The 12,571-nt window shown below is 46.7% G+C and overlaps 1 protein-coding gene across 1 annotated transcript in view; it reads left to right on the forward strand.

Moving 5' to 3' along the window:
- LOC118938100 (protein sidekick-2-like) overlaps nucleotides 1-12,571 on the forward strand; it is a gene marked incomplete at its 5' end in the record, with an annotated part of 64,139 nt that overhangs the window by 50,360 nt on the left and 1,208 nt on the right. The window contains 3 exons of the mRNA XM_036939783.1: nucleotides 1,043-1,159; nucleotides 1,359-1,526; nucleotides 8,241-8,343. Of these exons, the coding sequence (XP_036795678.1) occupies nucleotides 1,043-1,159; nucleotides 1,359-1,526; nucleotides 8,241-8,343 (388 nt within the window). The remainder of the gene's footprint in view (nucleotides 1-1,042; nucleotides 1,160-1,358; nucleotides 1,527-8,240; nucleotides 8,344-12,571) is intronic.

Here is a 12,571-nt window from a genome sequence, read left to right on the forward strand (position 1 = left end):
CTCTCTCTCTCGCTCTCTCTCTCTACCAGTACGTCTCTCTCTCTCTCTCTACCAGTACGTCTCTCTCTCGCTCTCTCTCTCTCTCTCTCTCTACCAGTACGTCTCTCTCTCTCTCGCTCTCTCCCCCTCTACCAGTACGTCTCTCTCGCTCTCTCTCTCTACCAGTACGTCTCTCTCTCACGCTCTCTCTCTCTCTACCAGTACGTCTCTCTCTCTCTCTACCAGTACGTCTCTCTCTCTCGCTCTCTCTCTCTCTCAATTCAATTCAATTCAAGGGCTTTATTGGCATGGGAAACATGTGTTAACATTGCCAAAGCAAGTGAGGTAGACAACATACAAAGTGAATATATAAAGTGAAAAACAACAAAATTAACAGTAAACATTACACATACAGAGGTTTCAAAACAGTAAAGACATTACAATATTATATATATATACAGTGTTTTAACTGTTTTATCTCTCTCTCTACCAGTACGTCCCCAACCCACCATTTCCCACGTCAGTCTCTCCATCTCTCTCTCTTTCCTTCCACTCTCATCTCTTCTTCTTCTCTCCGTCTCTCAGACCTGTCACACTACACACTCAGGCAATTATTGGCTATTTTGAGAGAGAATTAGAGAGAGAACGAACAAGTAAGAGCGAGAGAATAAGAGGGATGAAGAGGGAAAGGAAAGAGAGGGCGAGGTAGCCTTGTGCCTGTCAGTCTCTAAGTCGTTATCTTGAAAAATGGGAGATGACTGACTGACAGTCTTTGATAAATGAATTAAAAGTTCACACAGTTACCTCACATCTCTCATCATCAGTCTCATCATCATCCTTCTCATCTGTGTTCTCACCTCATCAGGTGTCTGTCTGTCTGTCTGTCTGTCTGTCTGTCACGTCTGTCTGTCACGTCTGTCTGTCTGTCTGTCTGTCTGTCTGTCTGTCTGTCTGTCTGTCTGTCTGTCTGTCTGTCACGTCTGTCTGTCTGTCTGTCTGTCTGTCTGTCTGTCTGTCTGTCTGTCTGTCTGTCTGTCTCACCTACCTGTTTGTCTCTACCCAGGTATTGCCCCCAACATCACGGCAGGTCCAGCTGACAGTGCTGTGATTGACGGCATGTCAGTCATCCTCCACTGTGAGACCAGCGGAGCCCCGCGACCAGCTATCACCTGGCAGAAAGGTATGGTGGTGGACAGCTTCTATTAGAAGTGCATGTCATTTTGTGTGTTTTTTCACAGGGAAAGGTGATTACATATGACTCAGTCCACAAGGTGACGCAGAAGCTCTCTGACGGTCTCATCTCTCTCTCTCTCTCTCTCTCTCTCTCTCTCTCTCTCTCTCTCTCTCTCTCCCTCTCCCTACCCCTCCCCCTCCCCCAGGTGAACGTGTGTTGGCCAGTGGTTCTGTCCAGCTGCCCAGGTTCACCCTGCTGGAGTCAGGCAGTCTACTGGTCTCCCCGTCTCACCTTTCTGATGCTGGGACTTATACCTGCATGGCCAGCAACTCCAGAGGCATAGACGAGGCTGCCGCAGATCTACTGGTGTGGGGTGAGTTTGGAGGGAGGGGGGGGGGGGATTATACAGCCAGTAAGCTGAAGTCTCTGTCAACTACCTGTTAAACAGCCAGTAACCTGAAGTCTCTGTCAACCACCTGTTACACAGCCAGTAACCTGAAGTCTCTGTCAACCACCTGTTACACAGCCAGTAACCTGAAGTCTCTGTCAACCACCTGTTACACAGCCAGTAACCTGAAGTATCTGTCAACCACCTGTTACACAGCCAGTAACCTGAAGTCTCTGTCAACCACCTGTTACACAGCCAGTAACCTGAAGTCTCTGTCAACTACCTGTTAAACAGCCAGTAACCTGAAGTCTCTGTCAACCACCTGTTACACAGCCAGTAACCTGAAGTCTCTGTCAAACACCTGTTACACAGCCAGTAACCTGAAGTCTCTGTCAACCACCTGTTACACAGCCAGTAACCTGAAGTCTGTTAAACAGCCAGTAACCTGAAGTCTCTGTCAACCACCTGTTACACAGCCAGTAACCTGAAGTCTGTTAAACAGCCAGTAACCTGAAGTCTGTTAAACAGCCAGTAACCTGAAGTCTCTGTCAACCACCTGTTAAACAGCCAATAACCTGAAGTCTCTGTCAACTACCTGTTACACAGCCAGTAACCTGAAGTCTCTGTCAACCACCTGTTACACAGCCAGTAACCTGAAGTCTGTCAACCACCTGTTACACAGCCAGTAACCTGAAGTCTCTGTCAACTACCTGTTAAACAGACAGTAACCTGAAGTCTCTGTCAACCACCTGTTACACAGCCAGTAACCTGAAGTCTCTGTCTACTACCTGTTACACAGCCAGTAACCTGAAGTCTCTGTCAACCACCTGTTACACAGCCAGTAACCTGAAGTCTGTCAACCACCTGTTACACAGCCAGTAACCTGAAGTCTGTCAACCACCTGTTAAACAGCCAGTAACCTAAAGTCTCTGTCAACCACCTGTTAAACAGTCAGTAACCTGAAGTCTCTGTCAACTACCTGTTAAACAGCCAGTAACCTGAAGTCTCTGTCAACTACCCGTTAAACAGCCAGTAACCTGAAGTCTCTGTCAACCACCTGTTACACAGCCAATAACCTGAAGTCTCTGTCAACCACCTGTTAAACAGCCAGTAACCTGAAGTCTGTTAAACAGCCAGTAACCTGAAGTCTGTTAAACAGCCAATAACCTGAAGTATCTGTCAACCACCTGTTAAACAGCCAGTAACCTGAAGTCTGTTAAACAGCCAGTAACCTGAAGTCTGTTAAACAGCCAGTAACCTGAAGTCTGTTAAACAGCCAGTAACCTGAAGTCTCTGTCAACCACCTGTTACACAGCCAGTAACCTGAAGTCTCTGTCAACCACCTGTTACACAGCCAGTAACCTGAAGTCTGTTAAACAGCCAGTAACCTGAAGTCTCTGTCAACCACCTGTTACACAGCCAGTAACCTGAAGTCTCTGTCAACCACCTGTTAAACAGCCAGTAACCTGAAGTCTCTGTCAACCACCTGTTACACAGCCAGTAACCTGAAGTCTGTCAACCACCTGTTACACAGCCAGTAACCTGAAGTCTCTGTCAACTACCTGTTAAACAGACAGTAACCTGAAGTCTCTGTCAACCACCTGTTACACAGCCAGTAACCTGAAGTCTCTGTCAACTACCTGTTACACAGCCAGTAACCTGAAGTCTCTGTCAACCACCTGTTACACAGTCAGTAACCTGAAGTCTGTCAACCACCTGTTACACAGCCAGTAACCTGAAGTCTGTCAACCACCTGTTAAACAGCCAGTAACCTAAAGTCTCTGTCAACCACCTGTTAAACAGTCAGTAACCTGAAGTCTCTGTCAACTACCTGTTAAACAGCCAGTAACCTGAAGTCTCTGTCAACTACCCGTTAAAAAGCCAGTAACCTGAAGTCTCTGTCAACCACCTGTTACACAGCCAATAACCTGAAGTCTCTGTCAACCACCTGTTAAACAGCCAGTAACCTGAAGTCTGTTAAACAGCCAGTAACCTGAAGTCTGTTAAACAGCCAATAACCTGAAGTATCTGTCAACCACCTGTTAAACAGCCAGTAACCTGAAGTCTGTTAAACAGCCAGTAACCTGAAGTCTGTTAAACAGCCAGTAACCTGAAGTCTGTTAAACAGCCAGTAACCTGAAGTCTCTGTCAACCACCTGTTACAGAGCCAGTAACCTGAAGTCTCTGTCAACCACCTGTTACACAGCCAGTAACCTGAAGTCTCTGTCAACCACCTGTTACACAGCCAGTAACCTGAAGTCTCTGTCAACCACCTGTTACACAGCCAGTAACCTGAAGTATCTGTCAACCACCTGTTACACAGCCAGTAACCTGAAGTCTCTGTCAACCACCTGTTACACAGCCAGTAACCTGAAGTCTCTGTCAACTACCTGTTAAACAGCCAGTAACCTGAAGTCTCTGTCAACCACCTGTTACACAGCCAGTAACCTGAAGTCTCTGTCAAACACCTGTTACACAGCCAGTAACCTGAAGTCTCTGTCAACCACCTGTTACACAGCCAGTAACCTGAAGTCTGTTAAACAGCCAGTAACCTGAAGTCTCTGTCAACCACCTGTTACACAGCCAGTAACCTGAAGTCTGTTAAACAGCCAGTAACCTGAAGTCTGTTAAACAGCCAGTAACCTGAAGTCTCTGTCAACCACCTGTTAAACAGCCAATAACCTGAAGTCTCTGTCAACTACCTGTTACACAGCCAGTAACCTGAAGTCTCTGTCAACCACCTGTTACACAGCCAGTAACCTGAAGTCTGTCAACCACCTGTTACACAGCCAGTAACCTGAAGTCTCTGTCAACTACCTGTTAAACAGACAGTAACCTGAAGTCTCTGTCAACCACCTGTTACACAGCCAGTAACCTGAAGTCTCTGTCAACTACCTGTTACACAGCCAGTAACCTGAAGTCTCTGTCAACCACCTGTTACACAGCCAGTAACCTGAAGTCTGTCAACCACCTGTTACACAGCCAGTAACCTGAAGTCTGTCAACCACCTGTTAAACAGCCAGTAACCTAAAGTCTCTGTCAACCACCTGTTAAACAGTCAGTAACCTGAAGTCTCTGTCAACTACCTGTTAAACAGCCAGTAACCTGAAGTCTCTGTCAACTACCCGTTAAACAGCCAGTAACCTGAAGTCTCTGTCAACCACCTGTTACACAGCCAATAACCTGAAGTCTCTGTCAACCACCTGTTAAACAGCCAGTAACCTGAAGTCTGTTAAACAGCCAGTAACCTGAAGTCTGTTAAACAGCCAATAACCTGAAGTATCTGTCAACCACCTGTTAAACAGCCAGTAACCTGAAGTCTGTTAAACAGCCAGTAACCTGAAGTCTGTTAAACAGCCAGTAACCTGAAGTCTGTTAAACAGCCAGTAACCTGAAGTCTCTGTCAACCACCTGTTACACAGCCAGTAACCTGAAGTCTCTGTCAACCACCTGTTACACAGCCAGTAACCTGAAGTCTGTTAAACAGCCAGTAACCTGAAGTCTCTGTCAACCACCTGTTACACAGCCAGTAACCTGAAGTCTCTGTCAACCACCTGTTAAACAGCCAGTAACCTGAAGTCTCTGTCAACCACCTGTTACACAGCCAGTAACCTGAAGTCTGTCAACCACCTGTTACACAGCCAGTAACCTGAAGTCTCTGTCAACTACCTGTTAAACAGACAGTAACCTGAAGTCTCTGTCAACCACCTGTTACACAGCCAGTAACCTGAAGTCTCTGTCAACTACCTGTTACACAGTCAGTAACCTGAAGTCTGTCAACCACCTGTTACACAGCCAGTAACCTGAAGTCTGTCAACCACCTGTTAAACAGCCAGTAACCTAAAGTCTCTGTCAACCACCTGTTAAACAGTCAGTAACCTGAAGTCTCTGTCAACTACCTGTTAAACAGCCAGTAACCTGAAGTCTCTGTCAACCACCTGTTACACAGCCAATAACCTGAAGTCTCAGTCAACCACCTGTTAAACAGCCAGTAACCTGAAGTCTGTTAAACAGCCAGTAACCTGAAGTCTGTTAAACAACCAATAACCTGAAGTATCTGTCAACCACCTGTTAAACAGCCAGTAACCTGAAGTCTGTTAAACAGCCAGTAACCTGAAGTCTGTTAAACAGCCAGTAACCTGAAGTCTGTTAAACAGCCAGTAACCTGAAGTCTCTGTCAACCACCTGTTACAGAGCCAGTAACCTGAAGTCTCTGTCAACCACCTGTTACACAGCCAGTAACCTGAAGTCTCTGTCAACCACCTGTTACACAGCCAGTAACCTGAAGTCTCTGTCAACCACCTGTTACACAGCCAGTAACCTGAAGTCTGTTAAACAGCCAGTAACCTGAAGTCTGTTAAACAGCCAGTAACCTGAAGTCTCTGTCAACCACCTGTTAAACAACCAGTAACCTGAAGTCTCTGTCAACTACCTGTTAAACAGCCAGTAACCTGAAGTCTGTTAAACAGCCAGTAACCTGAAGTCTCTGTCAACCAGCTGTTAAACAGCCAGTGACCTGAAGTCTCTGTCAACCACCTGTTACACAGCCAGTAACCTGAAGTCTGTCAACCACCTGTTACACAGCCAGTAACCTGAAGTCTCTGTCAACCACCTGTTACACAGCCAGTAACCTGAAGTCTCTGTCAACTACCTGTTACACAGCCAGTAACCTGAAGTCTCTGTCAACCACCTGTTACACAGCCAGTAACCTGAAGTCTGTCAACCACCTGTTACACAGCCAGTAACCTGAAGTCTCTGTCAACCACCTGTTAAACAGTCAGTAACCTGAAGTCTCTGTCAACTACCTGTTAAACAGCCAGTAAGCTGAAGTCTCTGTCAACTACCTGTTAAACAGCCAGTAACCTGAAGTCTCTGTCAACCACCTGTTACACAGCCAGTAACCTGAAGTCTGTTAAACAGCCAGTAACCTGAAGTCTGTTAAACAGCCAATAACCTGAAGTCTCTGTCAACCACCTGTTAAACAGCCAGTAACCTGAAGTCTGTTAAACAGCCAGTAACCTGAAGTCTGTTAAACAGCCAGTAACCTGAAGTCTGTTAAACAGCCAGTAACCTGAAGTCTGTCAACCACCTGTTAAACTGCCAGTAACCTGAAGTCTGTCAACCACCTGTTAAACAGCCAATAACATGAAGTCTGTTAAACAGCCAGTAACCTGAAGTCTCTGTCAACCACCTGTTAAACAGCCAGTAACCTGAAGTCTCTGTCAACCACCTGTTACACAGCCAGTAACCTGAAGTCTCTGTCAACTACCTGTTAAACAGCCAGTAACCTGAAGTCTCTGTCAACCACCTGTTACACAGCCAGTAACCTGAAGTCTGTTAAACAGCCAGTAACCTGAAGTCTCTGTCAACTACCTGTTAAACAGCCAGTAACCTGAAATCTGTTAAACAGCCAGTAACCTGAAGTCTCTGTCAACCACCTGTTACACAGTCAGTAACCTGAAGTCTCTGTCAACTACCTGTTACACAGCCAGTAACCTGAAGTCTCTGTCAACCACCTGTTACACAGCCAGTAACCTGAAGTCTGTCAACCACCTGTTACACAGCCAGTAACCTGAAGTCTCTGTCAACCACCTGTTACACAGCCAGTAACCTGAAGTCTCTGTCAACTACCTGTTACACAGCCAGTAACCTGAAGTCTCTGTCAACCACCTGTTACACAGCCAGTAACCTGAAGTCTGTCAACCACCTGTTACACAGCCAGTAACCTGAAGTCTGTCAACCACCTGTTACACAGCCAGTAACCTGAAGTCTCTGTCAACTACCTGTTAAACAGACAGTAACCTGTAGTCTCTGTCAACTATCTGTTAAACAGCCAGTAACCTGAAGTCTGTCAACCACCTGTTAAACAGCCAGTAACCTGAAGTCTGTCAACCACCTGTTAAACAGCCAGTAACCTGAAGTCTCTGTCAACTACCTGTTAAACAGCCAGTAACCTGAAGTCTCTGTCAACTACCTGTTAAACAGTCAGTAACCTGAAGTCTCTGTCAACTACCTGTTAAACAGCCAGTAACCTGAAGTCTCTGTCAACTACCTGTTAAACAGCCAGTAACCTGAAGTCTCTGTCAACCACCTGTTACACAGCCAGTAACCTGAAGTCTGTTAAACAGCCAGTAACCTGAAGTCTCTGTCAACTACCTGTTAAACAGCCAGTAACCTGAAATCTGTTAAACAGCCAGTAACCTGAAGTCTCTGTCAACCACCTGTTACACAGCCAGTAACCTGAAGTCTCTGTCAACTACCTGTTACACAGCCAGTAACCTGAAGTCTGTCAACCACCTGTTACACAGCCAGTAACCTGAAGTCTCTGTCAACTACCTGTTAAACAGACAGTAACCTGAAGTCTCTGTCAACTACCTGTTAAACAGCCAGTAACCTGAAGTCTGTCAACCACCTGTTAAACAGTCAGTAACCTGAAGTCTGTTAAACAGCCAGTAACCTGAAGTCTGTTAAACAGCCAGTAACCTGAAGTCTGTTAAACAGCCAGTAACCTGAAGTCTCTGTCAACTACCTGTTAAACAGCCAGTAACCTGAAGTCTGTTAAACAGCCAGTAACCTGAAGTCTCTGTCAACCACCTGTTAAACAGCCAGTAACCTGAAGTCTGTCAACCACCTGTTAAACAGCCAGTAACCTGAAGTCTGTTAAACAGCCAGTAACCTGAAGTCTCTCTATGTTGTCAGCACGGACCCGTATCACCAAGCCACCTGCAGACCAGAGTGTCATCAAGGGGACCAAGGCTGTCATGTCTTGTGGGGTGACCCATGACCCCAGTGTGTCTGTCAGGTAAGGATGATGTCATGTCCTGTGGGGTGACCCATGACCCCAGTGTGTCTGTCAGGTAAGGATGATGTCATGTCTTGTGGGGTGACCCATGACCCCAGTGTGTCTGTCAGGTAAGGATGATGTCATGTCCTGTGGGGTGACCCATGACACTAGTGTGTCTGTCAGTTAATTGGATGTCAAGCTGACACCTGACTCAGCTCCTCAAAGGCTAAGGGATTAGTTGATCAGTTGAATCAGGGGGCAGTAGTGGAGTAGATCAAAGAGGTTGATCAGTTGAATCAGGGGGGGCTGTAGTGGAATAAATCAAAGAGGTTGATCAGTTGAATCAGGGGGCAGTAGTGGAGTAGATCAAAGAGGTTGATCAGTTGAATCAGGGGGGGCTGTAGTGGAGTAGATCAAAGAGGTTGATCAGTTGAATCAGGGGGCTGTAGTGGAGTTGATCAAAGAGGTTGATCAGTTGAATCAGGGGGGGCTGTAGTGGAGTAGATCAAAGAGGTTGATCAGTTGAATCAGGGGGCAGTAGTGGAGTAGATCAAAGAGGTTGATCAGTTGAATCAGGTGGCAGTAGTGGAGTAGATCAAAGAGGTTGATCAGTTGAATCAGGGGGCTGTAGTGGAATAAATCAAAGAGGTTGATCAGTTGAATCAGGGGGCTGTAGTGGAATAAATCAAAGAGGTTGATCAGTTGAATCAGGGGGGGGGGGGGGGGCTGTAGTGGAGGAAATCAAAGAGGTTGATCAGTTGAATCAGGGGGCTGTAGTGGAATAAATCAAAGAGGTTGATCAGTTGAATCAGGGGGCTGTAGTGGAGTAGATCAAAGAGGTTGATCAGTTGAATCAGGGGGCTGTAGTGGAATAAATCAAAGAGGTTGATCAGTTGAATCAGGGGGCTGTAGTGGAATAAATCAAAGAGGTTGATCAGTTGAATCAGGGGGCAGTAGTGGAGTTGATCAAAGAGGTTGATCAGTTGAATCAGGGGGGCAGTAGTGGAGTAGATCAAAGAGGTTGATCAGTTGAATCGGGGGGGGCTGTAGTGGAGTTGATCAAAGAGGTTGATCAGTTGAATCAGGGGGGGCTGTAGTGGAGTTGATCAAAGAGTTTGATCAGTTGAATCAGGGGGGGGCAGTAGTGGAATAAATCAAAGAGGTTGATCAGTTGAATCAGGGGGGGGCTGTAGTGGAGTAGATCAAAGAGGTTGATCAGTTGAATCAGGGGGGGGCTGTAGTGGAGTTGATCAAAGAGGTTGATCAGTTGAATCAGGGGGCTGTAGTGGAGTTGATCAAAGAGGTTGATCAGTTGAATCAGGGGGCTGTAGTGGAGTAGATCAAAGAGGTTGATCAGTTGAATCAGGGGGCTGTAGTGGAGTTGATCAAAGAGGTTGATCAGTTGAATCAGGGGGGGGCTGTAGTGGAGTAGATCAAAGAGGTTGATCAGTTGAATCAGGGGGGGGGCTGTAGTGGAGTAGATAAAAGAGGTTGATCAGTTGAATCAGGGGGGGGGCTGTAGTGGAGTAGATCAAAGAGGTTGATCAGTTGAATCAGGGGGGGGCTGTAGTGGAGATGATCAAAGAGGTTGATCAGTTGAATCAGGGGGCTGTAGTGGAGTTGATCAAAGAGGTTGATCAGTTGAATCAGGGGGCTGTAGTGGAGTAGATCAAAGAGGTTGATCAGTTGAATCAGGGGGGGGCTGTAGTGGAGTTGATCAAAGAGGTTGATCAGTTGAATCAGGGGGCTGTAGTGGAGTTGATCAAAGAGGTTGATCAGTTGAATCAGGGGGCTGTAGTGGAGTAGATCAAAGAGGTTGATCAGTTGAATCAGGGGGCTGTAGTGGAGTTGATCAAAGAGGTTGATCAGTTGAATCAGGAGGGGGCTGTAGTGGAGTAGATCAAAGAGGTTGATCAGTTGAATCAGGGGGGGGCTGTAGTGGAGTAGATCAAAGAGGTTGATCAGTTGAATCAGGGGGGGGCTGTAGTGGAGTAGATCAAAGAGGTTGATCAGTTGAATCAGGGGGCTGTAGTGGAGTAGATCAAAGAGGTTGATCAGTTGAATCAGGGGGGGGCTGTAGTGGAGTTGATCAAAGAGGTTGATCAGTTGAATCAGGGGGCTGTAGTGGAGTTGATCAAAGAGGTTGATCAGTTGAATCAGGGGGCTGTAGTGGAGTAGATCAAAGAGGTTGATCAGTTGAATCAGGGGGCTGTAGTGGAGTTGATCAAAGAGGTTGATCAGTTGAATCAGGGGGGGGCTGTAGTGGAGTAGATCAAAGAGGTTGATCAGTTGAATCAGGGGGGGCTGTAGTGGAGTAGATCAAAGAGGTTGATCAGTTTAATCAGGGGGGGGGCTGTAGTGGAGTTGATCAAAGAGGTTGATCAGTTGAATCAGGGGGCTGTAGTGGAGTTGATCAAAGAGGTTGATCAGTTGAATCAGGGGGCTGTAGTGGAGTAGATCAAAGAGGTTGATCAGTTGAATCAGGGGGCTGTAGTGGAGTAGATCAAAGAGGTTGATCAGTTGAATCAGGGGGCTGTAGTGGAGTTGATCAAAGAGGTTGATCAGTTGAATCAGGGGGCTGTAGTGGAGTAGATCAAAGAGGTTGATCAGTTGAATCAGGGGGGGCAGTAGTGGAGTAGATCAAAGAGGTTGATCAGTTGAATCACACACACAGTCTGAGTATCTGGATCAGTACGAGTAGACAGTGACACACACAGTCTGAGTATCTGGATCAGTGTGAGCAGACAGTGACACACACACACACAGTCTGAGTATCTGGATCAGTGTGAGTAGACAGTGACACACACACACACAGTCTGAGTATCTGGATCAGTACGAGCAGACAGTGACACACACAGTCTGAGTATCTGGATCAGTGTGAGCAGACAGTGACACACACAGTCTGAGTATCTGGATCAGTACGAGTAGACAGTGACACACACAGTCTGAGTATCTGGATCAGTGTGAGCAGACAGTGACACACACAGTCTGAGTATCTGGATCAGTGTGAGCAGACAGTGACACACACAGTCTGAGTATCTGGATCAGTATGAGTAGACAGTGACACACACAGTCTGAGTATCTGGATCAGTATGAGCAGACAGTGACACACACAGTCTGAGTATCTGGATCAGTATGAGTAGACAGTGACGCACACAGTCTGAGTATCTGGATCAGTATGAGAAGACAGTGACACACACAGTCTGAGTATCTGGATCAGTATGAGCAGACAGTGACACACACAGTCTGAGTATCTGGATCAGTATGAGCAGACAGTGACACACACAGTCTGAGTATCTGGATCAGCATGAGTAGACAGTGACACACACACACAGTCTGAGTATCTGGATCAGTGTGAGCAGACAGTGACACACACACACAGTCTGAGAATCTGGATCAGTATGAGCAGACAGGGACACACACAGTCTGAGTATCTGGATCAGTATGAGCAGACAGGGACACACACAGTCTGAGTATCTGGATCAGAATGAGGAGACAGGGACACACACAGTCTGAGTATCTGGATCAGTATGAGTAGACAGGGACACACACAGTCTGAGTATCTGGATCAGTATGAGCAGACAGGGACACACACAGCCTGAGTATCTGGATCAGTATGAGCAGACAGGGACACACACAGTCTGAGTATCTGGATCAGTGTGAGCAGACAGTGACACACACACACACAGTCTGAGTATCTGGATCAGTGTGAGCAGACAGTGACACACACACACACAGTCTGAGTATCTGGATCAGTACGAGCAGACAGTGACACACACACACACAGTCTGAGTATCTGGATCAGTACGAGCAGACAGTGACACACACACACACAGTCTGAGTATCTGGATCAGTGTGAGCAGACAGTGACACACACACACACACAGTCTGAGTATCTGGATCAGTACGAGCAGACAGTGACACACACACACACAGTCTGAGTATCTGGATCAGTACGAGCAGACAGTGACACACACACACACAGTCTGAGTATCTGGATCAGTGTGAGCAGACAGTGACACACACACACACAGTCTGAGTATCTGGATCAGTACGAGCAGACAGTGACACACACACACACAGTCTGAGTATCTGGATCAGTGTGAGCAGACAGTGACACACACACACACAGTCTGAGTATCTGGATCAGTACGAGCAGACAGTGACACACACACACACAGTCTGAGTATCTGGATCAGTGTGAGCAGACAGTGACACACACACACACAGTCTGAGCATCTGGATC

Source organism: Oncorhynchus mykiss, chromosome 13 (assembly GCF_013265735.2).
Source record: "Oncorhynchus mykiss isolate Arlee chromosome 13, USDA_OmykA_1.1, whole genome shotgun sequence".
NCBI classification, from domain to species: Eukaryota; Metazoa; Chordata; class Actinopteri; order Salmoniformes; family Salmonidae; genus Oncorhynchus; species Oncorhynchus mykiss.